The following is a 27,313-nucleotide window of genomic DNA, read 5'->3' as shown; positions in this document are numbered from 1 at the left end:
AATGTGGTTTTTCTATAGCTTGGGGATGTTCCCTACAGTCTTAAAGCCCTGGCCAGCTTTCTCCAGCACACTCATTCACTCAGCAAATCTTACAGAGTACCTGCTCTGTGCCAGCTCCTACTAGACACTGAGACGCTCAGGAGAGCGAGCTCCAGGCATTGTCCCTGTAGTCAGTACCGTGGGGAATGGGAAAGCACCACGCAATACATGCTAGGAGATGGGAACAGAGAGCTGGTGTTCCCAACCCAACGAAGGGGGCAGCTCACACAGGGAAAGCTTCCTGGTGGAGGTGAATTGGAGAATAGGTCTGAAGAATGAATTGGAGTGAGACAGGAAAGTGGAGGTGGAAAGGGATTCTCGGAGACAAGACCGTGCATGGGTGCACTGGAGAAATTTGTCAGACAGAAAACAAGTGCTTTTCCTGGAGGTCTGAGAATCAGCAAGGCGAACCTGCTGCTCTGAAGGCCAACGCTGTAAGTCGATGTTGGATACCTGCTCTACATTCAGCCACATGGAGGGTACAGAGGAATACCAGGGAGCTCTTTGCAATCAAAATGCTTGACAAGCACCGTCCAATTGTAGAGCCCAGAGAACAATGTTATCTGGGGAGCCTTTACCACTGGAGGCAGCTTCGTTGTCAACACGTCCAGCAGCCAAGACCTTTCTACCTCTCAAGGCAGCCACACCATCATAGCGAGAGCGATTTCCTTAAACTGAAAAAATGGTCTCCCTCATATGTCTCCTCCAACCACCCTAGTTTTCATTTCAGAGATAGTTACACAAAAGGGTCTAGAGCCTTCTCCATGCAGAGCCCCTCAGATATTTGAAGACAGTGCTCATATCTTACCTCCATTCCAACCCGATCTCTCCTGTTCATTCTTCTGTCTGTTTGTTTGTTTAAAGGCAGAGTCTTGCTCTGTCACCCAGGCTGGAGTGCAGTGGCTCAATCTCGGCTCACTGCAACCTCTGCCTTCCAGGTTCAAGCAATTCTCCTGCCTCAGCCTCCCGAGTAACTGAGATTATAGGCACTCGCCACCACACCCAGCTTTGTGTGTGTGTGTGTGTGTGTGTGTGTGTGTGTTTTTAGTAGAGACAGGGTTTTGCCATTTTGCCCAGGCTGGTCTTGAACTCCTGACCTCAGGCAATACGCCCACCTCTGCCTCCCAAAGTGCTAGGATTACAGGCATGAGCCACCGAGCCCGGCCTGTTTGTTTTTGAGACGGAGCCTCACTCATTCTGTCCCCCACGCTGGAGTAAAATGGCGCGGTCTTGGCTTACTGCAACCTCCGCATCCCGGGTTCATGCGATTCTCCTGCCTCAGTCTCCCAAGAAGATGGGACTACAGGCATGCACCATCATGCCTGGCTAATTTTTGTATTTTTAGTAGAGACAAGGTTTCACCATGTTGACCAGGCTGGTCTCGAAGTCTCGAACTCTTGGCCTCAAGTGATCAGCCCGTCTCAGCCTCTCAAAGTGTTGGAATTACAGGCATGAGCCACGGCGCCTGGCCTCCTTTCCATTCCTGAACATGTAACACAGCTGAAGTATCATAGCAGAAAATGCCAAAATGCGGGCCAGACCACACGTTCTGGAAGGACTTTGTTTTTTCATTCGTTTGTTTTTTGAGACAAGGTGTCACTCTGTTTGCCCAGGCTGAGTGCTGTGGTGCAGTCATGGCTCACCGCAGCCTTGACCTCCTGGGCTCAAGCAATTCTCCTGCCTCAGGCTCCCAAGTAGCTGGGACTACAGGCATGTGCCACCACACCTGGCTAATTTTTTATTATTTATAGAGACAGTTCAGGCTGCTCCCCACACCTCACTATGTTGCCCAGGCTGGCTTTAAACTCCTGGACTCAAGCGATACTCCCTCCTTGGCCTCCCAAAGTGCCAGGATTATAGGCATGAGCCATGGTGTCTGGCCTCTGGAAGGACTTTGAAAGTGAGATGTTATGGGCTGGAGTTATCAAGAAGGGCCATACTGCAGAAGAAGAGAACTGTCTTGGTGAGATTCAAGGAAAAGGGAATTGGCTCAGGGAGTGGAAGTGGCATTCCAGGAGGAGGGTAGAGCCCAGACAAAGGCTTGTCTTTAATGCCTATTTGTTATGTTTAGTAACCTTGCTTTCCCTTAATATAAATTAGTGTATTTCCTATATCAACTTTAGGAAATGCAGATAAGCGAAGGGAAGAAAAGAAAAATCACCTACAATTCCACTACTACCCAGAGATAACGCCCCTAATGTTTTCACCTATATCCATGAAGACACGCAGTTTGCTCTGCGTGCACAGGTGTGCGTTTTAGCCAGGGCGGTACTGTATATAGTTTATGTTATGCCTATTTTCACTTGAAAAAATATGATGAATCTTTACCAGGTCAAGAAACATTTTTCTCCAGCATTATTTTGGAAGCTGCATTTGTCTTGCTTGGGGTGGACATACCTTTATTCTTTTAATCAAATTTCTGTTGTCAGACACGAAGGTTGTTTTCATTTTTTTCTTTTTTTCTTTTTTTTTTTTGAGATGGAGTCTCGCTCTGTTGCCCAGGCTGGAGTGCAATAGTACAATCTTGGCTCACTGCAATCCCCGCCTTCTGGGCTCAAGCGATTCTCCTGCCTCAGCCTCCCGAGCAGCTGGGATTACAGGTGCCCGCCACCATGCCCGGCTAATTTTTGTATTTTTAGTAGAGACAGGGTTTCGCCATGTTGCCCAGGCTGGTCTCGAACTCCTAATCTCAGGTGATCCACCCACCTTGGGCTCCCAAAGTGCTGGGATTACAGGCGTGAGCCACCAAGCCCCGCCTATTTTTTTCTTAAACTGTTAGAAATGAAGTCTGGGTGTTCCCACGTTCCTAAGCAATCCAGGTTAATTCCTACGTAATTCCCGTTAATTCCTATATAACCACAGACCCTCGAAACCACAGGATGCCCATTTCCTCCATTAAGTTCCTTCCTCCAGTGCTTCCGGCCCCAAGGAACCGCTTTCGTGTTTCACAGACCTGTGAGGGCTGCCGCTTGTCCTCCCAGTCAGTCACTGGGTCCAAAGCCTGCTCTTCTCCCTAAGGGTCCCTTGTAACCTGTTTCTCTGACTGTAGCCTCCCCACACCGCCTTGTCATCAAAGTCATCAAAAACCCTCCATCCATCATGGTTCATTCAGTAGCACAGAAACCTCTCCAGTCTTTCAGAACAAGGGACTTTAATGTAAAGGAGCTTGTCACCCAGAGGATGGAGGAGCTGGGACACTAATGAGGACAGACAGTTCAGAGATTTCCCCACAGCAGGAAGCCGTGCCATGCTACCCACTGAAGGGAAAGATGAGGGGAGAAGGTGTTGCCAGAGCCAGGAGCTGGCCTCCAGACAAGAGCAAGAAAGACATAGGGGACTGCCTGGCTGATGGACAGTCCAGAGGTAGCAGGAGCTGCAGAGGAGATACGGCCATTGCTGGAGAAACCACTCAAAGCAGAAAACAAGGAGAAATGCTCTGATCTCTGCCTCCCCAGTCTTCCCCCAGGGGCTAAACTTACCAGAAAGCGGTTGATAAAGGAGTCTGGAAAATGTAGTTTCCTGCAATTTCAGGAAGTGACTGGCATGGGCCCTACCTTAATTCTTCCAAAGCACAGCTTATATTTGGCTGTTTTGTCAAACAAACTTTAGCCATCGGGGCTGATAACAAACACTTACAATTCAGGAAAGAAAAACTTAAACACGGATCCCGGGGTATCACAGCCCATCACATCCAACCCCTTGGCAGGATCCCTGCTAAAATTTCGCTTGCCGTTGTGCGCCTGGGGCCAGGCGAACTTTCCCCAGGGGCAGGACCCTCCGATCGTGTCCACCCTGACCAGAGTCCAGGCCCCCTTCAACCTTCTCCGGGGCCCTGCAAGAAGGAGAAAACCATTTCCTAAACACCTGTCCCTTCATTCACACGAAGCTCGTGTTCAGATCCTGCCCCACGTGGCAGAATGATGGGAGAGCAGCCCGAATCTTCATTGTTCCGAACCAAAGACCCATTCATGAAGTTCGGCCCCATCGCTAGCACAGCAGAAAGTATCACTGAAGTTTGAGTTCCATTTTTTTTCTAACCCTTTGCAGATCTTAGACCCAAAGGCTCAAGGTAAGAGTGGCTGGGCTTCCTCGCCCCCAGCGGCCTCTCTAGGGCAGAGCTGTTCCCAAGCCCACCACAAGAGTCGGGACCTGCCTTGATATGGAGGATCAAGGAGAAGCATCAAGTGTTCTCCATCTCCTCCTGTCAGAAAAGCAAAGGAGTCACAGCTTTTCCTTTGCTGCCAGAAACATTCTGGGACTTTTTTTTTTTTTCCCCTCTCTTGTCCAGTTATTTTCATCAGGGTAAATCCCCTAGGAATAGAATTATTAAAGCAAAAGATAGGCGTGTGGTGTAGGCTTTTGATCCACAGTGCCAAATTGCTTTTTGATAAGGCTGCATATCGTGGATTATTCTTGCCTTTTCTGCCCCTCAGCTCCTCGATAAACCACTTGGGATGAATCAGCCACCAGACCAGATAAACAAGCCAGCCTGTTACTGTGGCTGCTTTCTGCCAGTCGGAAGGGAACTCCCTTAGATCCCTCCCAGAACCTGGAATTCCAGAGCACACGGGGCCAGGGCACCTTTGTACCCCTGCTCCTCACCGGCTTGGGTCCCACCCACCCCTTCTCCCCGCCCCATGCCCGGGTGGAGCCAGCTGCCAGGGCACCAAGACTCCCAGCCCTCCCTCTGTGCACCGCAGAGTAGAGGCCAGCGGAGGGCTCTGTGCCGGCCCCGATGAGGACGCTGCTGACCATCCTGGCTGTGGGATCCCTGGCCGGTGAGTGCCCATCCACCCTGCGGTCAGATCTCCCCCATCCTAGGGGCCAATGATCGAAGTCATCTCCCCAGCACCCTCCCCAGCTCCAGCATAGCCAGTTTCAGTTTCTCCCCTGCTAGGGCTGAGCAGGGTGCCGGATGTCCATGGAGAAGCAAATGTCCAGCTTAGGTTGCTGGGGGCAGGAGAGGGTGCCTCAGACCCTGGGTTCTTCCAGGGACCCAAAGGACCCTCAGGTCTTGGGGAATATAGCCAGCTGTCTGAACTGGGGGTACTGGATCGCTGCACCTCAGTGAATGGATAATTGTCTTGGAGGAGGCAGACATCCTTCGGTCCCTCAAATAGTGCTGGCATGGGTTGTGCCATCCCTTCCTCTGCCTCTCACCTGGCACTGGCCTGACAGGGGAGGTGGAGGAAGGACAGGGGAAACAAAGCTTGAGTTCTGCCGTTGCCTCCCTCCATGCCTCTTGCAGGGCCTCTTTGGTCCCTTTTGTTATCATAGATCTGAAAGAGCATTTTCTCCTAGAGTGGGCAGGTCCGCTACATTAATAGGTCTTAAGACACAGGACCCACTTGGAAACAGGGCTTAAGGGCATAGTGTTCAAAGCCAATAAAGTCAGGGGGGAGCTCATTATGCAGAACATCACATGAGACCCTAGACTCTGTCGCTGCTCTCCTGATGCATTGCATGAAATTCAGGGAACTTCCTTAGGAAGTCAAAGCATAGTCCTGATTGAGGATGGTGAGCAGGCATGTCCTCAGCCAGGCCCTCTTTGCTCAAGTGCAGGACGAGGCCCACGAAGGGGCAGAGCTTCCCACCCCCTCTGCCGCTGTCCCACCCCGGCTGCCTGTGTCCCCAGGGCTCCCAGCTCTGTGGTGCCGCTCCAGTCTGCTTCCCAGCATCAGGCTGGGCATTCCAGGAAGATGTGAGCCCCCAAGACACGTTCCTTTAGACCCCCAGCCATACTGGTTGGAAATCCTAGAGGCTCCCAGCCTTTTGAGATGGAGGACCCACAGGAAACAGCCCTTAGGAGACTGTCAAGGATCAGTTCCCTCGCGCTGCACACCCCGGGCCCTCACTCCCCCAATCATAGGCTGACTCCAGAGCATGTGGAATTGTTTCTTGTTTGTGTATTTTTCCTTAGCTTCCCAGCTGGTTGACAGAACATTGTTTTTCCACATGAATGTGAAAAAACAAATTGCCTTTTATAAATCCGCCAGGCTGCCAGGCTCCACACAACACATGTCTCCCCAGATTTCACAATATAGACTTTCACCCGGGAAGTGCTGAAGCAACACAGGCTGAGGAATAGATGATGGATTTGAGAAGGAAAAGGAGCAAGGAGGGCGGGAGAAGAGGGGGAGATCTTGTTAGTCCCTGACACCCCTAAAAGAGAGGGGTGGGCCGAGGTTCACTTACCCCTCTTCAGGAAGCTAACTGCAGTTCCCTCCTGAAAAGTGGTGCCAACCTCCATGTAGCCCAGGGTTCGTGCCTTGGCAACATGCCCCCACCTCAGCCACCAGCCTCCTCGCAACCCAGATGGGCCCTCTGTTTCCCACCCAGCACACTGACCTCCAGCAGCAACCATTCCCACCGCAGACTCTACTCCAAGCCCTGATGGAGCCTGGCCTCTCAAATCCCACCCTCACCCTCCTGCCCTGACCCACCACCCGACCAGAAGTCACTGTTCGGGTCTGACCTTGACTGGACTCCTTTCCTCAACTTTAGACTCAGCCCTGAATCCAGGACCCCTTCCTCCAGAACTGACCCCAATTCCACCCAGCTTCACATCCAAACAAGATGTCAGCTACATCCTGAGGCTCCATGGCACAGCCGTCAGCTTGGGTAGAGGCAGTAGACCTCCCCGCGCCATCCCTAAGGCCCCATTCTGGGGACTCCAGGAAGCCTGAAGACATTTTACAGCCGCTGGGCCAGAACCCAGATTCAGAGAGGAGGGCAGCCTTCGAGGTTAGCCAGAGGATGTGCAGCGGGGTGCGGCCGTCCTTCCCTGACCCCACCGGTCCTTGCCAAGCCTGAGGACCCCTCTTGTGTGTAGAGTTGGAGTGGGGGCATCAATAACTGTCTGCTCCCTCGCACCTTGGGCCCGCTGGCAGTCATGGTCATCTCTGTGGAAGGAGAGGCACAAACATATCCAAGACACACACCCAGGCTGCAAGGCCTTGACCAAGCTGGGGCTGCTCAGCATTTTCCCACCTGTTTAGTTCCCACGCCAGCCAGCCAGGGCCTCCGAGCTCGGAGCCAGCTGCCAGCTTGGGCCACCATTTTCCCACAGGCTCTTGCTCTCCACAACCCAAACCTGCTGGGCTGAGGGAAGGGTTTTATAAGTTAAGGACTCTTGGTTTACAGTGCAGATTGCTTCAGAGGCTGCAGCCCCTCCCCAGCCCCTTCCTTGAGGCTCAGGCCCTCATTGCCCTTCCCTTACCATAAGCAGAAGTGGGCTGGACAAAGACCTAGCCTGGAAGGGAGGGCCGTGGGCTCTTCAAGGGCCAGCTTCTCTCCTCCTCTCTCCTCTCCTCCTCCCTAAATTCATCCTTTTATCAGGTGCTCAGGTCCCTAAAGCCCCTCACCCTCATATAAAAGGGTGAACAAGACAGCCCCCCTCCCTACAGAGCGAATGTCTTCCCTTCCCAGGTCTCCTCCCTTTGGACTCAACACAGGTACCTAGAGGCCTATTAGACACTAAACACATTCACAGATGCCACCCCGCTCTATCTGTCCCACAACCAGTCTAGCACTGGGATGAAAATTGTAGGCTCTTCACATCCTAACTGTGATGCTGGGCGACAGCTCTCTCTGAGCCTCAGTTTTCCTCATTCATCAAATGGGGATAGTGATAGGGGCACATTGTCATGAGGATTTAATGAAGGAAGGGACTTGCCTGAAAGAGGCCATGCACTTCACAAATGCCAGCGGCTGCTGTTGTCATTGTTGTTTGTCTTTAGGTAAATCAAACTATTTCCATTTTAGAGATGAGGCAATTGAAGTTCTGGTTGCTTAAACAGCTTTCCCAAGGTCACCCTGCCCATGTGTGGGCTCAGTCAAGAGTCCTGCCCCCTACAAATTTCGTGCAAGATGTCTTTGCTTTCGAGAAGCCAGCCTGGTGTGAGGGCAGGGATTGGCTCAGCCAGCAGAGAGACTGGAATTCACAAGTGCCTCCTCCACCATTGCTTCAAATGATCGACTTGGGGCAAATTGCTTCTTACACATTTTAGTTACATATCTTTAAAATAAGGGCGAGGACACCAGCTTCAGGTTGTGTTAAAAAGTGAGTGAGAGACAATACCAAGCATCAGTGGGGACGTGGAGAAATTGAACCCCTCGAACAATGCTAGTGGGAATATACGATGATGCAGCCGTAACATCCTGGACAATATTTCAGACCCTATCACTACAAAAAATGTAAAAATGAATTAGCCAGATGTGGTGGTGCACAGCTGTAGTCCCAGCTACTCAGGAGGCTGAGGTGTGAGGAGTCCAGGAAGTCGAGGCTGCAGTGAGCCATGATCGCGCCACTGCACTCCCACTTGGGGGACAGAGCAAGACCCTGTCTCAAAGACAAAAGAAAGATGGTGTGGCCACTTTAGAAAATAGTTTGACAGTTCTTCAAAAGGTTAAAGAGAGAGCTACCATATAACCTACCAAATTCCAGTCTTAGATATATATCCAAGACAACTGAAAACATGTGTCCACTTAAAAAAACGAACATGGTGTTCACAGCAGTGTTATTCATGGTAGCCAAAAAGTAGAAACAACCCAGATATCTTGATGTGTGGATAAACAAAATGTGGTATATCACATGATGGAATATTATTCAGCCCTGAAAAGGAAGTACTAATCCATGCTATCATAAGTGTGAAACTTGAAAACATTATGCTAAGTGAAAGAAGCCAGCCAAGGCTCTATTTATATAAAAAGTCTAGAGTAGGCACATTCACAGACACAGGAAGTAGATTCGTGGTTGTCAGGGGTTAGGGGAGGAGAAGAATGGGAAGCGACTGCTAATGGGTGGAGTGACTGCTAATGGGCGGAGTGACTGCTAATGGGCATGCAGTGTCTTTTTGGGGTGCTGAAAATGTTCTGGAATTAGATAGTAGTGATGATTGCACAACATTGTGAAAATACTGAGAAATCATTGAACTGAACACCGTAAGGTGGGGACATTTATGGAATGTGAATCACAGCTTGGTGCAAAGCAAAATGGCTGAGAGTGGATGATTGGTTAGAGCAGTGTGGGAAGCATCCCCTCTCGCTGGCCCATTTGCAGAAGACTGGGGGCCGGGGTCTCCCTGCCCTCACACTGGGCTCACATCTTGAAAGCGAAGGCACTTTGCCTGAAATTTATATGGGACAGGACTGATTGAGCCCACACATGGGCAGGGTGACCCTGGGAAAGCCCCTGCTCACCCTCCTCCCTCCCTCCTGCAGCTCACGCCCCTGAGGACCCCTCAGATCTGCTCCAGCACGTGAAATTCCAGTCCAACAACTTTGAAAACATCCTGACGTGGGACAGCGGGCCGGAGGGCACCCCAGACACGGTCTACAGCATCGAGTATAAGACGTAGGCTTCTCTCCTGACTCCCCCTCCTTTGACTGTGCTCTGAAGCCAGCCCCTCTCCAAGGAATTCCCCTCCTCTCCATGTGTTCCCATCCCTCCCAGATAAAGCTTTGCTCCTTCATGTTTCTTTTGGGGAGGGAGAATAATATAACGGTAAAAAGTACAGGTGATAGGATCAGGCTGTCTGGGCTTAAATGCCAGCTCTTGCCTGTATAACCTTGGGCAGTCAGGTGACCTCGCGAAGCCTCAGTTTCTCCACCCACAAAGTGAGGACAATGGTAGCACCTTCATCACAGAGTTGTTGGGTGGGTTAAAGAAGATAAAGCCATTAGCACTTGTGCCTGAAAAATTATAAGCTACCAATAATTGTTTTATTATTATTAGTGAGACCAGGTAGGCTAAAGATGCACCCAGCCCCTCTAGCCCACATGCCTGTTCGTACTCCTCTGCCTCCCATGCAGGTGAGGAGGGGTGGCCTGGGCTCAGGAGTCCTCAAACGTGGCTTCCACTCCTGGTCATGCCACATTGCCCTGTAGCAAGTCACTTCCCCCTCTCTGAGCCTCATTTCTCTAATCTGTAAAATGAAGATAACAGGGTCCACATCAAAGGATTATGGTGATGATGAGCCCAGAATGTGGACTCAGACTGGCTGGGTTCAAATCCTGGTTCCCCACATGCACACTTCAAACACGTGGGCAATTTACTTCTTTGAGCCTCATCCTCTTTATTTGAAAAATAAAGAGAATATACTGGGCACGGTGGCTCACACTTATAATCTCAGCACTTTGGGAGGCTGAGGCAGGTGGATCACTTGAGGTCAGGAGTTCGAGACCAGCCTGACCAACAGGGTGGCCATACTGTCTCTACTAAAATACAAAAATTAGCTGGGCATGGTGGTGCACTCCTGTAATCCCAGCTACTCGGGAGGCTGAGGCAGGAGAATCACTTGAACCCCGGAGGTAGAAGTTGCAGTGAGCCAAGATTGCACCACTGCACTCCAGCCTGAGTGACAGAGCGAGGCCGTGTCTCAAGAAAAAAAAAAAAAAAAGAAAGAAAGGAAGAAAGAAAGAAAAAGAAGAATGCATATGCCTCAGAGAATCATTGTGAGAACAAAATGAGATCATTCGCATAAAGGGCCTGGGCCACTGAACGTGCTAAGTAAATATTAGATCTCCTTGGCATTATTAATAAGCCACAGGCCTAGCGCTGGCCTTTTCATCACTATTGTGACTTGGCCCCTTCCTGGCCCGCAGGTACGGAGAGAGAGACTGGGTGGCAAAGAAGGGCTGTCAGCGGATCACCCGAAAGTCCTGCAACCTGACGGTGGAGACGGGCAACCACACGGAGCTCTACTATGCCAGGGTCACCGCTGTCAGCGCGGGAGGCCGGTCAGCTACCAAGATGACTGACAGGTTCAACTCTTTGCAGCACAGTGAGTTGGAGCCCCTGTGGGTTTCAGGGAAGGGGAGAGGAAAGCGCAGGTGTTTGCGGGGTGGGATGGCCTCTTCCCCTCTGGAGTGGGTGGAGGGCCCAGAAGGGGCTCTCTGCAAGGGGAGGGGGGCAGCTGGGGATGTGGCTTTTAGGGAGGGCCCCCGCCCCGCCAATTGCAGTGTGTCCCTAGCAGGTTTGTTCATTTTTCTCCACCTCCACCCCAACCTCCCTAGTTCAGACCACACTTATCTTGCCCCTCGACTGAGGTCAAGGCCGCCTAACTTGTTTCCCCAACTCCCCTCTTTACCACCTCCTCCAGCCCATTCTCCACAGAGCATTTAGAGAGAGCTCCTCAACACATAAATCCCACCTTCTCTTCTCAGCTTAAAACCGTCTGGCAGCTTCTCATGACTCTAAAAATAAGATCCAACTATTTGCCATGGCCCGTGAGGCCCTGCCTATCCTGGTCCTCATCTTGAACTTGTCTTCCCAATGCATCAAGTAGCCAAGCTTCTGACAGTCCCTGCCTCGGGGTCCTTGCTGCTCCCACTGTCTGGGGGCACTTCTGGGCTCTTTACATGACTGGTTCTTTTATAGTCCTCATGGCTCAGCTTCAACATCACTTCCTAAGTCAGCGTCCCCACCTCCAGCCCTGATGACCTGATTTCAGTAGGCCACCACCTGTGATTCTCTATTGCAATACAGGGTTTATTGTCTTCATCGCTCAGATCACATGCTGTAATTACTGTGTTTGCTCACACATGTTATCATCTGCCCCCCTCTCTAAAATGTGAACTCTAGAACTGCCTGTGTGGGCAGCAGAATCCACTGCATTCCCAGCCCTCAGCATAGTGCCTGGCACACAGAAGATGCTCAACAGCCAGACGCGGTGGCTTACACTTGTAATCCCAGCACTTTGGGAGGCTGAGGCAAGAGGATCACTTGAGCCTAGGAGTTCGAGACCAGCCTGGGGAACACGTGAGACCCCATCTCTACAAAAAATTTAAAAATTAGCCAGATGTGGTGGCACACACTTGTAGTCCCAGCTACTCAGGAGGTTGAAGTGGAAGGGTAGCTTGAACGAGAGAGGTCAAGACTGCAGTGAGCTGGGATTGCCCCACTGCACTCCTGCTTAGGTGACACAGTGAGATCCTGTCTCAAAAAAAAAAAAAAAAGATATTCAGTAAATGAATGAATGAGTGGATAGCAGTTGCCGATATGGTTTGGCTATGTCCCCACCCAAATCTCATCTTGAATTGTAGTTCCCATAATCCTGTCTTGTGGGAAGGACCCAGTAGGAGGTAACTGAATCATGGAAACAGTTTCCCCCATGCTATTCTCGTAATAGTCAGTAAGTTCTCATGAGTTCTGATGGTTTTATAAGGGGCTTCCCCCTTTGCTCGGTTCTCATTTTCCTTCCTGCCACCATGTGAGGAAGAACATGTTTGCCTCTCGTTCTGTAAGTTTCCTGATTGTAAGTTTCCTGAGGCCTCCCCAGCCATGTGGAACAGTGAGTCAGTTAAACCTCTTTCCTTTATAAATTACCCAGTCTGAGGTGTGTCTTTATTAGTAGTGTGAGAATGGACTAATACAGTTGCCAAACTCCCCACACAAGGTAAGCATGTGATGATGTTCACCAACTGACTTTATAGTCACACATAGCTTTTTAAGAAAATAAAAAAATAAAATTAAGTAAAATATTGTTTTTTCAACCTGGCTTGTTCAATGAATTCACATTCATTGTAGAAAATTTGTGAAATATAGAAATATAAAAGAAAAATAAAAGTCACCGAAAATAATCTTAACATTCTAACATAACTGCAGTTACTAGCAGCTGTATCTACTTTGCAATCTGGCATTGCTTTTTTGTCTTAGGTTCTTTTTCCCCATATATTAGTATCATGAACATTTGCCCATATCATTAAACATATTGCACAACATGATATTTCACAGTGCAAAATGATCCATTCTAGGGAGGTACTCTAATTTACTTACATATTTTGCTTTTTGAGGGCCTACAGCTCAGTTTTTCAATTTTATTGGCAGCACTGGAGTAAACATTGTTCTGACTCAGATATTTTCAACCTTGGAGGCCAATGGATCACTGAGGTATTTTTACAAATTAGATTCAGGGTAAGTGAGGTCCATGAATCCCTGAAGTTGGATGCAAGATTTTTGTATGTGTACATTTTGGAGGGGAGAAGACCCACAGCATTCATCACATTCTCAAAGGAGTCTGTAAACCAGCAAAGGTAATTTGGTTATTTGGAAAATTCCATCTTGAGAGAGACAGAAGTCTTCAGCCTGACCTTTGAGGCTGCATCAATAGTATTAGGCCCCAAACATTTTTTAGGATGTGCAGTTGATGTCATTGACATCCCCAAAACTGTCATACTCAATAGATGAGGGAAGAAGGTGTTCCAGGCTGACTTAAGGTGGGGATGCAGGGGGCTGGGATGTGTGGGGGCAAGCCAAAGGCATGACCAAGCTAGGGGACTGGTGCCCCTCACCCTGGGTTCTTCTCATCCACCTTTGGTCATCCCTTTGCCAGCCTGAAACCCAAACACCAGGGCTTGCAGAAACTTTTCTCTTTTCACTGTTTGTTTAGCCGATGCTTCCAGAAACATAGCTGGCATTGGAGTGGAAGGAGAGAGGGAACAGTCATTTTCCACTGTCCAGGGTAGCCTCAGACACTACCCACCAATTCTGACTTTTTCTTTTCTCTTTTCTCTATCCCTATCCCCAGCTACCCTCAAGCCACCTGATGTGACCTGTATCCCCAAAGTGAGATCGATTCAGATGATTGTTCATCCTACCCCCACACCCATCCGTGCAGGGGACGGCCACCGGTTAACCCTGGAAGACATCTATGACCTGTTCTACCACTTAGAGCTCCAGGTCAACCACACCTACCAAATGGTAAGTGTGTGTTGCATCCTGGTCTTTCTCTGCCTAGGAAGCCTCTTCCCTCTCAATTAGATCTGAGCTGCTTTAAGAAAAAAAGGGGACATGTTATGTAAATTAGCGTTTCCCAAAACATGTCCCTTAAGAGCCTTCTTGAAGCCTGGAAAACATCACAAATGACAACCTCTCTCTTGTAGAGTCACACACACAATAGCATCTAAAAACTCTGACAAGTCCTGCAGAGCCAACACTCCACTATCAATTTGTTTAATACAACTTCTCCCAAATTTATTTCACCAGAGAAGCTGCTTTTTTTGCATAATATTTACGTGGTTTTTTGTTTAACACCCTCTCACATCCTGGGGAACAACCTCTATTCATATCTTCGGATGTTCACATTAGAAAATGCTAGAATCAATTTCTACTGCTGCAGTAGTTCTCCACTATTTTCAGGAACTATATACAGGCAATGTGGAAGGATGAGTAATAATAAGAGGTGGAAGGCAAGAGCATAAATTCTCAAATAATATATGAATTATTTCTTCTCATATTCAGAAAATATTTGGTACCCCCTACCCTCAGCATGTGCCACCAAACCACAATTCAGTTAAATGAATATTTATTTTCTACTTTGTGGTTTCTGCATGCAAGGAGCTTATAATCTAGGGGGTGAAGAGGGAGTTAAAACAAGAATTCAAATAGCTATAGGTAGAGAAAAATATGGGTATTGGGAGGTGGGGTAGGATGTCAGTACAGCAAGATTTGGAAGGCTTCCAGAAAACTTTTGGGAAGCCAAAAATGACATAATATGCATATATTACCTGGCATGCCACAGAAACTGGTACTGGTTTCCAGAAAGCCTAATATGTATAATATGCATATTATGTCATTAATATTCATATATTACCTGGCATGCCACAGAAATTGGTATTGGCTTTCTGGAAGTCAGTACCAGCCTGGCCAACATGGTGAAACCCCATCTCTACTAAAAATACAAAAATTAGCCAGGCATGGTGGCAGGTGCCTGTCCCCAGCTACTCGGGAAGCTGAGGCAGGAGAATTATTTGAACCTGGGAGGCAGAGGTTGCAGTGAGCTGAGATTGCACCACTGCACTCCAACCTGGGTGACAGAGTGAGACTCTGTCTCAAATAAAATAAAATAAAATAAAATAAAATCATTGTCTGCTAATTCAACATTTTTGTCATCAGGGTCAGTCACTATTGTCTTTTCTCTTGAATATGGGTCACATATTCTTTCTTTGTATGTCTAACAATTTTGAAATGTATCCTGGACATTATGTTGAAATTACTGTAGATTCTGTTATATTCCTCCAAAGAGCATTGGTTTGGTTTCATCCGGTTTTAGCAGGCAATTAATTTGGCTGAACTCCAAACTCTGAAATCGCTTTTTTTTTTTTTTTTTTAACTTTACCTGGACTTCTTGGAGTCTACCCCATTCATGCCTACTTTAGGGGTCAGTCAGGGATTTGAGCAGAGTTTATACACAGAGTTTGGGCCTCTTCTACTTTATCTCCCGTCTGTGGTTTCTCCTCTCATTTTCCAGCTGCTGTGATTATTCCAAGCCCTGCCTTTTGGGTATTCAAGACAGTGAGAATACAGGGTTTCTATCTAGGTTTAGCCATCCCACAAAGTGTGGACTGGGGCCTGCCTTCAGGCTAAAAGACAGTAAAAATTGGATATGTACCCATTACCAGTTCTCCTTTCTCCAATATGTGCCTGCTTTTATTTTCTTTCTAATGCCTTTAAGTAGTTGTTTTTCATTTTGCTCAGAATTTATAGTTGTTATTTTGGGGATGTTTGGTCCAATAGAAACTATAAATTACTTGGATTAGAATGAAGAAAGATCAAATATGGAAATGGAAGAGATAACAGGGTGGGAAGTCAGAAGATTATTATAATGGTATAGGTTGGAAATGAGGTCCTGAACCAGGATGGAAATGAGGGCCTGAACCAAGTCAAAAACTTGGGGAAGGAGGAATCAGGGCCTTTGTAACTCTCCTGGAGTTGTGTCTCATGATATGTAATGTGTCCAGTTTCAACCACATGAGTTCTACAAAACAATAAGTTAAAAAATGTATTTATGTACTTCTTCACTCACTGTCACCACCACCCCCAGAAACACACACAAAAGAAAACAATAATTTACCCTCAACCTTGGCCTCCATGTGCCTGAAAAAGAGAAGGCAGAGCTGAAATACAAAGAGCCAAAGAAGAAAATTCTCAGTTTTTGAACTCCCGAGATCACAGGTTCTGGCCCTTTAAAGGAAGATGTCTGGATCCTTTAAGGGCAAGTGGATACCCAAGATATGAGAGGGGATTTGTCCAAAAAGGCTTCAAGGTTTAGGCCCTGGAGATTAGAAGAAGAGTGATGCTATTACCAAAATTAGAGAATCAAAAACAGATTTGGGTTTGGGGTTTGGGATGGGGCCGGCCCCAGAGAGAGGAGGGCAGCGTGTTTGGACGTGTTGACTTAGAGATGCTCACATGGTACATCCAGCAGGGAGCTGGCAGGGCCCATAGAAATGCTACAGCTCTTCCTGAGGTAAGTTTGGGAGTTATCCACACATCGGTGCTCAGAGCAGCCATGGGTTCAGATAAGATCACTAAGTGGCTGGAGAGTACGTGAGAGAGAAGCAAATGGTTGAAGAGCAAATCTTGCAGAACAACACTGAGGGGCTAAAACCAGTGAAAGACCAATCAGAAAGGTAGGATGACACCAGACATGATGACACGTGGCAACCATGGGAGAGGAGTTCAGGGTCAAAAAGGTGAGAGATACACAGAAGAACGAGAATCAAAACACAGGTCCAGCAGAAGGACTGGCAGATGCAAAGAAACAAGGGTTTTCTTATGCAAGGTAGGTGTTTACCTGAGTGGCGGGTATCCAGCATTGATGAGCCTGCAGAGCCAGGTGGGCTGCAGAGACAAATGAGTCTGGACTGGAAGCCAGGGACCAGGACTCTATTCTGTAAACATGGGTGAGGCCATCAAAGGCTTTTGAACAGAAGAGCATTATAATGAGATTATCTTTTAGAAAGATCCCCTTAACACCAGGATGAATATGGAAGTGAACGGGGCAAACCCAGAGATGGGTGACCATGAAAAAGGCTACTGCTAGAGTCCAGGCTGAAGGCTTGAGGCCCAATTAAGGCAGAAGCAATGAGGAAAGAAAGAAAGGAATGGGTGTTCAAAGAGTTTTTGACGTTTAACAAAGAAAAGGTGAAGAACAAGAAGAATTGGAAGGAGGGATGGTGAGAGGGTGGGAGGGTGGTAGAGGTCATAATGGCAGCCACTAGTGTGTATAATGACTGCCTATGGGCCAGACACTGTTGCAAGTGAAAGACACATGTGCTTGGACCCTGATTGGATTTCGGGATAAAGCAGAAGGGAGGGGAATGGAAACAGAGACTGAAGACAGACCCATCAGCACCAAACCAGAATCCGGGAGGAGGAGCGAGTGAGCTTCCTTGGGCTCCGTGTGGAGATTGGTGTGTAACACGAATCACATTCTCTGTCCAATTCAGCACCTTGGAGGGAAGCAGAGAGAATATGAGTTCTTCGGACTGACCCCTGACACAGAGTTCCTTGGCACCATCATGATTTGTGTTCCCACCTGGTCCAAGGAGAGTGCCCCCTACATGTGCCGAGTGAGGACACTGCCAGGTGAGTTCAGCTGAAACCAGAGTGGGGTGGGGCTCCTGGATTCAAGTCTTGACTCTCCTCTTTCCTCCCTGTAACCAAGGTGAGACTTGGCAACACTCTAAAAAACCATGGAAGGGTTATCAGTGTGTTATTGAAGTCAATCTTTGTTTATCCATAAAAGAGTTGGCTGATGAGTTATCAAAGCAAATGTTTGATTCTCACCCTCCAGCCTATGTCTGGATTTCCCCTCTCTGACAGGCTTGTATGTACCTTGGCAAAGCAAACTCACCTTAATATTAACCCAGGTGAGATATACTGGAGGGAAAATCTGCAGGGGGGAAGCAGAGAAGATAAAAAGATCTCTCAATATCTTCCAAAGTCAAATAACAATAATGGTATCATGATAACTACCTTTTCTGCAGTGCTAACCAGGGACCAGGCACAACCAAGGGCAAGCCTCATGAACAGTCTATGAGATAGGTATTATTTTCATCCTCATTTTACAGACGAAGAACCTGAGGTTCAGAGTCGTTAGGTCATTTGCCCATGGCCGGGCGCAGTGGCTCACATCTGTAAACCAAACACTTTGGGAGGCCAAGGCAGGAGGATCACTTGAGCCCAGAAATTTAAGACCAGCCTGGGCAACATAGCAAAACCCAGTCTCCACAAAAAAAATCGAAAACTTAGCTATGTAATGGTGGCATGCCTCTGTGGTCCCAGCTACACAGGAGGTTGAGGCAGAAGGATCACTTGAGCCCAGGAGGTTGAAGCTGCAAAGAGCTATGTTTGCACCACTGCACTCTAGCCTGGATGACAGAGCGAGACCCTGTCTCAAAAAAAAAAAAAAAAAAGTGACTTGCCCAGGGTCACACAGGTGCTGAGGAATGGAATGAGGCCTAATTCTAGAGGCCATGCTCTTACCACAGAGCTACTATAGATACGGTTGAGTTTTTTGTAGTTTTTTTCTGTTTTGTTTTTGAAACAGAGTCTCTCTCTGTCGCTCAGGCTGGAGTGCAATGGCACAGTCTCGCCTCACTGCAACCTCTGCCTCCCGATTTCAAGCAATTCTCCAACCTCAACCTCCCAAGTAGCTGGGATTACAGGTGTGTGCCACCACTCCTGGATAATTTTTTTTTTTTTTTTTTTTGGTATTTTTAGTAGAGACGGGGTTTCACCCTGTTGCTTAGGCTGGTCTTGATCTCCTGGCCTCAAGTGATCCACCCACCTTAGCCTCCCAAAATGCTGGGATTACAGGCAGCAGCCATCACGCCCGGCCTAGATATAGTTTTGAATCATCTGCTCAGTGAGATGGTCCTTTCCTCTAGCACATTGAAATTTGATGCTCATCACAAGCATCATGATGTTTTTATTAGTGTTTCTTTTCATAGACAGATGGAAATGTATTACTCAGAGCTGCAGGTTTAGAGGATGAAGGTGATGGCAGTGGATGAGGTAGATTTGGTAAAACAGTCTCCACTTTATCCTCACGTTCAGATTCATGATGTCAGTAAGTGATTTCAGTTCCAACCATGCCAACATTCAGAATAGAGTTGAGTTTGCAAGCTGGACATTGCATGTGGCACAGTGGAAAGAGAAGTACCGCATGAGGAATGAGAAGGCACAGCCTTAGTCAGATGTCAGCCAACCATGTGCCTGGGGAAGTCACTCAGCCTCTGGGAGCCTGATCCCTCATCTGACAAATAAGGATGCTGATGCCTGGGCTGAGGCGATAATCCAAGGCCAGGCAGCTGCCAGAGCTGAGCCCTAGGAAATGAAGCTCTGGTCCTCAGGTTTGTTTGGAAACTCATCAGTTTTCCAAAGAGCCCACAAGAGACTGATTTCTCCACCCAAATCCCAGTGCACCAATTGGCAGGGGAGCTGTGTCTGATGGAACAGCCAACACTGGCCACTTGCATGGGGCATGCCCTTCCTGGGGCAACGGCTGCCAGCGAGCTCAGAATAGAACTTGGCGAGAGGAGAACTAGAAAAAGGAAACTCACGTTCTGGGGCTAAGCTGGGAGCATTTGTATGATTCGTGAACCCCTTCCCTGGACTGTCCTAGACAAATCTCACCTGCTCCTGGCCCACCAGTTTTTTGACAATGTGAAGACCACGCCACCCTTATCCACAACAGCCTTCTGTTGCCTTGTCCTTACATGGTCTTGCTCATAATGGGATACCATTTTGTTTTTCCTAAGACTGTAGCTACTTTTATATAAATCACACTTCTTGGTGGCTACTTCTTGCTAACATATAGAAGGCACCTTATTCTTAAAAATATATTTAAAACAATTCCTACATTTATTAGATTCTACTATATTGCCAAGCAAATAGTTGTGCCAAATGCTTTACATATATTATTTAATCTTCGTTATCACATGTAACGTATATTATTTAATCTTTAGAACAATCCTGCAAGTTGGGTAGCATCATCCTCATTTTACAGAGGAGGAACTCTGGCTCAGAGAGGTTAAGCAACTTGCCCATGACCACACAGCTGCTCGGGTAACCTGGTTGATTCATCTGCTTCTGAAGGCTGGGCTCTACCCACCACTTTGCAATTTTGTTTACAGTGGGCCCCCTGTACTGCACACTTCTTCCTCCTACTTCCATTTCAGAGTGCTGCATCCTGCCCTTGACCGTGTATCCTGACGTCTGCGTTACCCCCAGAATCCCTTTTACCTACCTCTCTGTAGATAAACAGGGAGTGTCATAGAGCATTGTCCCAGCATCTTGATGATGGAAAAGGCTCTAAGGGCCATCTCACCTCATATCCTAATCTTACAGATGAGGAAACTGAGGCTTCCTTGCAGAGTGGCAGGGAGGATGAGTTTTAGAGTTACACGTGTAATTCCACTGAGTAGCTCTGTGACCTTGGTCAGGTCACTTAACCTCTCTGGGACTCAACTTTGTTATCCGTAGGAAGGGAGCATCCCTAACCCTCTGTGTTGTGTTTTGATGATGTAGTGAGATAACATAGGTAGAGCACCCAGCTCTACACGGTCATATAGATCATGGCCCGTAGTAGGAGTTCAACCACCGCTGGCTACTGTTGTTATTAAAGGGTAAACCAGAGAGGGTCGTGCAGCAGGAAGGATGCTCAGCATATCTGTGGCAAAGCCAGGCCTCCAACACTCTGTATTCCTTACTCTCAAGCTGGTGGTGTTTTTATTTTTCCATCCAACCTCCCTATGGGTGAAATGGCAATGTATCAAATACATACAGTGTGAAATGGAAATATGTCAAGCCAGAGACCATTCCGTGTCCCTATCCTGTCCTGGAAAGTTATGGACATTCGGGTCGTGTCTTTTTCCTGGAGTAGGGATGGGGGTAACATGTGACAGGAGACAGAGTCTCACTGAAGTGGGAAGCTGACCCAGAGAGGCCCAAGCTCGTAGGCTAGGGGAGGATCGAGGAGTGGGCTAGAAGTAGAGGCTCCAGCAGTTCCCGGGGTTCACAGTGATCACCGAGATCACTGGAGCTATTGATTAACTCTCCAAGCTGAGGCCTCACAGGGGCCAGGATGAGAGGAAGGGTGATTAGCAGGCCCCTGGACTGCAGGGGTCTTGACTCTTCGAGTCACCTTCCCTCTGTTGCAAACTGTCAGTTTTACCAAAAACTCCAACAACCTCTTCCTCCCTAAGCCCTTCACAAGTCCCATTTGGACTGGTGACAGGAAGTGTGTCCTGCCTGGAACCGGCTGCACCCATCCCAAGGATGCTGGAACACAGGGAGAGGCTCAGGTACTAGAGCCCTAGTCATCCCTCTCCCCTCCATTTTAGACAGGACAGTGCCTTCCCAGGCTCCCTTCTTGACCAAGATCTTCCCTGATGTCCAGCCCCTTACCTTGGTAGGGAGGTGGAGAGGACAGGCCTCCCTGTTTTCACTTCTCCCCTCCTTCTGCCTCTACCGTACGAGGGAGGCAGGACTGCCCTTAGACTCAAGCAAGAGGGGCCCTTCCCTGTACCCAGCACTTTAGAAGGCCTTCTCTGGTCCTGCCCTGGCCATTCCCTTCCTTGCAAGATGAAGACTCCATACAACAAAGGGGACAGGTCCATCTGGATCCTGTGACCGCCTTTCTAGATCACATTGTGAGTACCTGGGACCCTGAGACGCTCTGTACATATGGCCTGGAGCCTGTGATCTGTCTAGGCAGTCCTCCTTTGGGGGTCCTTCCTCATGAGGGCAAACACTGCTGACACGTAGTGCAGACCCTTGGCCCAAAGGATGACCAACAGGTGGCTATTTGTGGAGGTCATGGATGAGCTCGACCATGAGGGCTGGGGCATCTATACACATGTGCGTGAGGGGCCTGGCAGTGTGGGATGGAGCTGGGCTGGGCTGGGCTGGGCTGGGTGCCTGCAGTGCACTGCAGGCTTTCCCTGTTCCTCCCCACTGCAGCACAGTACCTAGAGAAGTCCAAGAACTCTGAATTAAAATATGGCATCCCAGGTGGTTGTGAAAAGTCTTTTTGTCAATGGAAACATAGAACATTTTATTTAACAGTGTGAAAATATAATTTGTAAATTCTGACTATTTAGATGTACAGTATATGGACTTCCATTTGTGATCTTGCATTCTGAGGGTAAGAGAGGCTTCGCCAGCCCAGTCAGAGAGGATTTGCAGCATCCACTTGTGGGGCCGCACCCAACCGGGCCCCGGCAGAGCCCAGCCTCACGCTTCCTTCTCTGGCCTCTTTGGTTTCCCAGACCGGACGTGGACCTACTCCTTCTCCGGAGCCTTCCTGTTCTCCATGGGCTTCCTCGTCGCAGTGCTCTGCTACCTGAGCTACAGATATGTCACCAAGCCGCCTGCACCTCCCAACTCCCTGGTGAGCCGTCCCCCTGGGGCAGGAGGGAGAGGTCCAGGGGAGGGCCTGGGCTCTGAGGTCCCCAGTTCTCCCCAAAATGCAGGGATCCACAGACAAAGTGGGAGATGGGCCTGCTCTCTCCCTTCATGGAGCTCACAGTCCCTCCTAAAGTCAACAGATGTGTGGCCCAGCGGGTCTCAGGACACATCAAAGAGGGGCAGGTGATCAGGAATAGTGGACACGAAATAAAAAACCCACATGGCTTGGAAGTGTCTAGCACCAGGAGGGTAGTGTGGGACCTGAGTGAGCAGCAAGGCAACGAGGGAGGAATGGTGGGTACCAGGAGAGCCGTGGCACTCATGCCCTGTCTAAGTGGGCAGCCAGGCACCACCACGTGGGAATGCAGGCCCAGCACTGCCTGATCTTCATGTTTTTCAAGAGGAGAGAGCTTCAGATTATGTTGTGAAATCTCCCAATTTTCAAATATTCTGTTTTTTAAACAGTTTTTTGGGTTTTTTTGGTTTTTTTTTTGTTTTTTTGAGATGGAGTCTCACTCTGTCACCCAGGCTGGAGTGCAGTGGCATGATCTCGTCTCACCACAGCCCCTGCCTCCCGAGTTCAAGTGATTCTCCTGCCTCAGCCTCCCAAGTAGCTGGGATTACAGGCACACGCCACCACACCAGGCTAATTTTTGTATTTTTAGTAGAGACAGGGTTTCACCATGTTGGTCAGGTTGGTCTCAAACTCCTGACTTCAGGTGATCAGCCTGCCTCAGCCTCCCAAAGTGCTGGGATTACAGGCGTGAGCCACTGCACCCAGCCATTTTAAACAGAAAAATTTTAAATGGCAAAACTAATTGTTAAGTGGAAAGCCCTTTGTTACAGCTCTTTTAGAATTTGTCTAGCAAGTGAAGACCAGAACCCCCCCTCCCCTAAAAAATAAAATAAAATGGAAAGCCCTACACCAGTCACACAAATCACATCAGCAGCCCCTACCTGATGCCCGTGCCGCCTCTGCTAGAGCAGCAAGGCCCACTGCAGAAGCCATGAGCTGAGCCACCTGGGGCACCCAGAGCCTGCTCTTGCCCATCGGAGGGACAGAGGAGCTCTGAGGGAGTTTTGCTGCGTGTGCAAGTCCAGATGAAGCATTTTCTGTAAAGCTCCCCCAGTCTCTTCTGGTTCCTTCCTTTCACACCCTGACCCTGTATTAGGCCCTCAGGGACCCGTGGGCCAAGCAACAATGCGGGGCCAACACCTCCAGAGCATGCCCCAAGGCAACCCCAATTCCTGGTCATCTACTCCCTGGATTATCTGCCTCCTGGAGAAACCAGAGCCTAGATCTCTCTCCCTGAGATAACCGAGACTTCAGAACCAAAGAGCTGAGAGATCCCGTCCCTTCAGGGAGGCACTTGCACCTAGAGGAGTCTCTGGGAAGCAGATGGGGATATGGGACAGATGCATCTTGAAAAAGCCCCCAGATGCCTCCCTATGGAGGACCTCACCCACCCACATCACCAGCAGGGAGCTTGGGACATACCCTAACCAGGGGGGTGTGACTGTTGTTGTCCCTGCACAGAACGTCCAGCGAGTCCTGACTTTCCAGCCGCTGCGCTTCATCCAGGAGCACGTCCTGATCCCTGTCTTTGACCTCAGCGGCCCCAGCAGTCTGGCCCAGCCTGTCCAGTACTCCCAGATCAGGGTGTCCGGACCCAGGGAGCCCGCAGGACCTCCACAGCGGCATAGCCTGTCCGAGATCACCTACTTAGGGCAGCCGGACATCTCCATCCTCCAGCCCGCCAACGTGCCACCTACCCAGTCCCCACTGTCCTATGCCCCAAATGCTGCCCCTGAGGTCGGGCCCCCATCCTATGCACCTCAGGTGACCCCCGAAGCTCAACTCCCATTCTACACCCCACAGGCCGTCTCTAAGGTCCAGCCTCCCTCCTATGCCCCTCAGGCAACTCCAGACAGCTGGCCTCCCTCCTATGGGATATGCGTAGAAGGTTCTGGCAAAGACTCCCCCACTGTGACACTTTCTAGTCCTAAACACCTTAGGCCTAAAGGTCAGCTTCAGAAAGAGCCGCCCGCTGGAAGCTGCATGTCAGGTGGCCTTTCTCTGCAGGAGGTGACCTCCTTGGCTATGGAGGAATCCCAAGAAGCAAAATCATTGCACCAGCCTCTGGGAGTTTGCACAGACAGAACATCTGACCTGAATGTGCTAGACAGTGGGGAGGAAGGGACACCACAGTACCTAAAGGGCCAGCTCCCCCTCCTCTCCTCAGTCCAGATCGAGGGCCACCCCATGTCCCTGCCTTTGCATCCTCCTTCCCCCCCATGCTCCCCCTCGGACCAGGGTCCAAGTCCCTGGGGCCTGCTGGAGTCTCTTGTGTGTCCCAAAGATGAAGCCAAGAGCCTAGCCCCTGAGACCTCAGACCTGGAGCAGCCCACAGAGCTGGATTCTCTTTTCAAAGGCCTGGCCCTGACCGTACAGTGGGAGTCCTGAGGGGAATGGGAAAGTCTTGGGGCTTCCTCCCTGTCCCTACCCAGTGTCACATCCTTGGCTGTCAATCCCATGCCTGCCCATGCCGCACACTCTGCGGTCCAGCCTCAGACGGGTGCCCTTGCGAGAAGCAGAGGGAGTGGCATGCAGGGCCCCTGCCATGGGTGCGCTCCCCACCGGAGCAAAGCAGCATGATAAGGACCGCTGCAGAGGAGCTCTGGGGAGCAGCCTGTGTAGACAAGCGCGTGCTCGCTGAGACCTGCAAGGCAGAAATGACCGTGCAAGGAGGAAATGCAGGGAAACCCCTGAGATCCAGAGCCCCGCCTCCTAACACCCTGGATTCAAAGTGCTCGGGGAATTTGCCTCTCCTTGCCCCATTCCTGGCCAGTTTCACAATCTAGCTCAACAGAGTATGAGGCCCCTGCCTCTGCTGTCATTGCTCAAAGGTGAGAAGAGAGCCTGGAAAAGAACATCCTGTGGGAGGCTGGGCAGAACCAGAACAACCTGTACTTCTGCCAAGGCCAGGGCCAGCAGGACCGCAAGACTCTAGGGAGGGGTGTGGCCTGGAGCTCGTTCCCAGCCGGGGCAACTGCCTGACGTTGCGCGATTTCAGCTTCATTCCTCTGCTAGAATGAAGTGAAATGCGGGTCCACCAGGGAGGAAGACACGCAAGCCTTTTCTGCAGGCAGGAGTTTCAGACCCTATCCTGAGAATGGAGTTTGAAAGGAAAGTGAGGGCTGTGGCCCCTGGACGGGTACAGTAACACACGGTACTGATGTCACAACTTTGCGAACTCTGCCTTGGGTTCAGCCCATCTGGGCTCAAATTCCAGCCTCACCACTGACAAGCTGTGTGACTTCAGACAAATGAATCAGTGCCCAGAACCTCGGTTTCCTCATTTGTAACATGGGGATCATAACACCTACCTCATGGGGTTGTGGTGAAGATGAAATTAAGTCATGTCCTTAAAGCGTTTAATAATGCCTGATACACGGGCAGTGCCCAATAAACGGTAGCTATTTCCTGTTGTGATTTTTTTTAGAAAACTACATCACACAAGGAGTGACCCCTCCCCCAATTCGGATTGGCTTCAGACACACCTGGCATTTTCTCATGGGCTTAAATGACCTGGATTTCCTCAGGACAGGGTCTGGGGTGGGAAAGAGGAGGGACTGCAGGGCCTTCTAGAGACAGAGTTCAGAGACAAATGATGTGAAACCTTCTCCCTCAGATCGTAGGCAGAATCCACTGGGGGTGGCAGGGGTGATCTCAGATGGCCTCTGTCCATCCGGCCTCCCTGACGCCCCACAGAGGCACTGTTGTACAGACTGCTGTCATACCCTCTGTATCACTGCATCTCAGACGACCCCTACCATGAGGAAGCCAAGGCCCAGAGCGAGAGGGGAACCACCCGAGATCCCACTATTGAGGCTGTGACAGAGTTGGAGCGCAAACCGAGGGCTTTTTGTCCTCATCGAGAGAGGAAGCTTTCCACGCCTGTTTGGATTCTTGGAGGATGAGACTAGTGGAGACTAAGGAGGGGAGGCCTCCTAATGGGGTCCCCAGAGACAAGTGCTCCTGGTCACCTTGCTCCCAAGTCTTTTTTTTTTTTTTCCTTTTGGAGAAAGGGTCTCACCCTGTGGCTGGAGTGCAGTGGCATGAACACGATTCACTGCAGCCTTGACCTCCTGGACTCAAGTGATCCTCCTACTTCAGCCTCCTGAGTAGCTGGGATTACAGGTGCATGTCACCATGCCCAGATAATTTTTGGTATTTTTTGTAGAGACAGGGTTTCGCCGTGTTGCCCAGGTTGGTCTTGAACTCATGGGCTCAAGTGATCCTCCTGCCTCAACCTCCCGAGTCGTTGGAATTACAGGTGTGAGCCACCACACCCGGCCTCCAAAGCCTTTTCTGAACATTTCTGAGAAAGAGGATGTAACATCAGTCGCCTCAGAGGGACCCTTCCCAGAGTGGACAGTGTCCTTCTCTTCCCAGCTACATCTCTTCTCTTCCCCACCCCTCCCCTTTCCTGGGACACAGTGACAGGTGGTGGCGTTCTTATCTGACGGTAATTAATGTTTAACCTCTCCTCGGTGTCACTGGTTTAGACCCAACACCTCCGTGCAGAGGGATGGGTCTCCCTGGACAGCACCCCCAGCCCATTCAGCCCTCCACGGCAGCCAAGTCAGCCGGATGACGGCTCCCCTCTCCCCACCCACTGCAAACAAGTCTACTTCCTGTTGCTTGGGTCACACTTGGCCAAAGGTTAACTGTCTTCACCTTGTTTATTAGTGAAAAACAACCTAACAGGTGGACTATTCTTACCAAGTAAATGAGACCCGGGAGCTACAGAAGTTTTTTATTAAGACCAGGCGCGGTGGCTCACACCTGTAATCCCAGCACTTTGGGAGGCCGAGGGGGGGTGGATCACCTGAGGTCGGGAGTTCCAGACCAGTCTGGCCAACATGATGAGATCCCCTCTCTACTAAAAGTACAAAATTAGCTGGGCATGGTGGCGGGCGCCTGTAATCCCAGCTACTTGGGAGGCTGAGGCAGGAGGATCACTTGAACCTGGGAGGCAGGGGTTGCAGTGAGCCAAAATCCAGCCATTGAAC

General features: G+C 49.6%; 1 protein-coding gene across 1 annotated transcript; it reads left to right on the top strand.

The window, feature by feature from the left end:
* Positions 1 to 4,572: 4,572 nt before the first annotated feature.
* On the top strand, positions 4,573 to 25,720 carry IL22RA1 (interleukin 22 receptor subunit alpha 1). Its single transcript, XM_025402756.1, has 7 exons — positions 4,573 to 4,817; positions 9,262 to 9,394; positions 10,645 to 10,823; positions 13,569 to 13,741; positions 17,272 to 17,410; positions 22,099 to 22,220; positions 23,775 to 25,720. Exons 1-7 carry the CDS (start codon positions 4,775 to 4,777, stop codon positions 24,699 to 24,701), a joined length of 1,716 nt encoding a protein of 571 aa, XP_025258541.1. The 5' UTR covers positions 4,573 to 4,774; the 3' UTR covers positions 24,702 to 25,720.
* The last annotated feature ends 1,593 nt before the right edge of the window (positions 25,721 to 27,313 follow it).

Source organism: Theropithecus gelada, chromosome 1 (assembly GCF_003255815.1).
Source record: "Theropithecus gelada isolate Dixy chromosome 1, Tgel_1.0, whole genome shotgun sequence".
NCBI classification, from domain to species: domain Eukaryota; kingdom Metazoa; phylum Chordata; class Mammalia; order Primates; family Cercopithecidae; genus Theropithecus; species Theropithecus gelada.
Note: the sequence above shows the minus strand (reverse complement) of the source record. Positions and strands in the feature narration are given on the sequence as shown.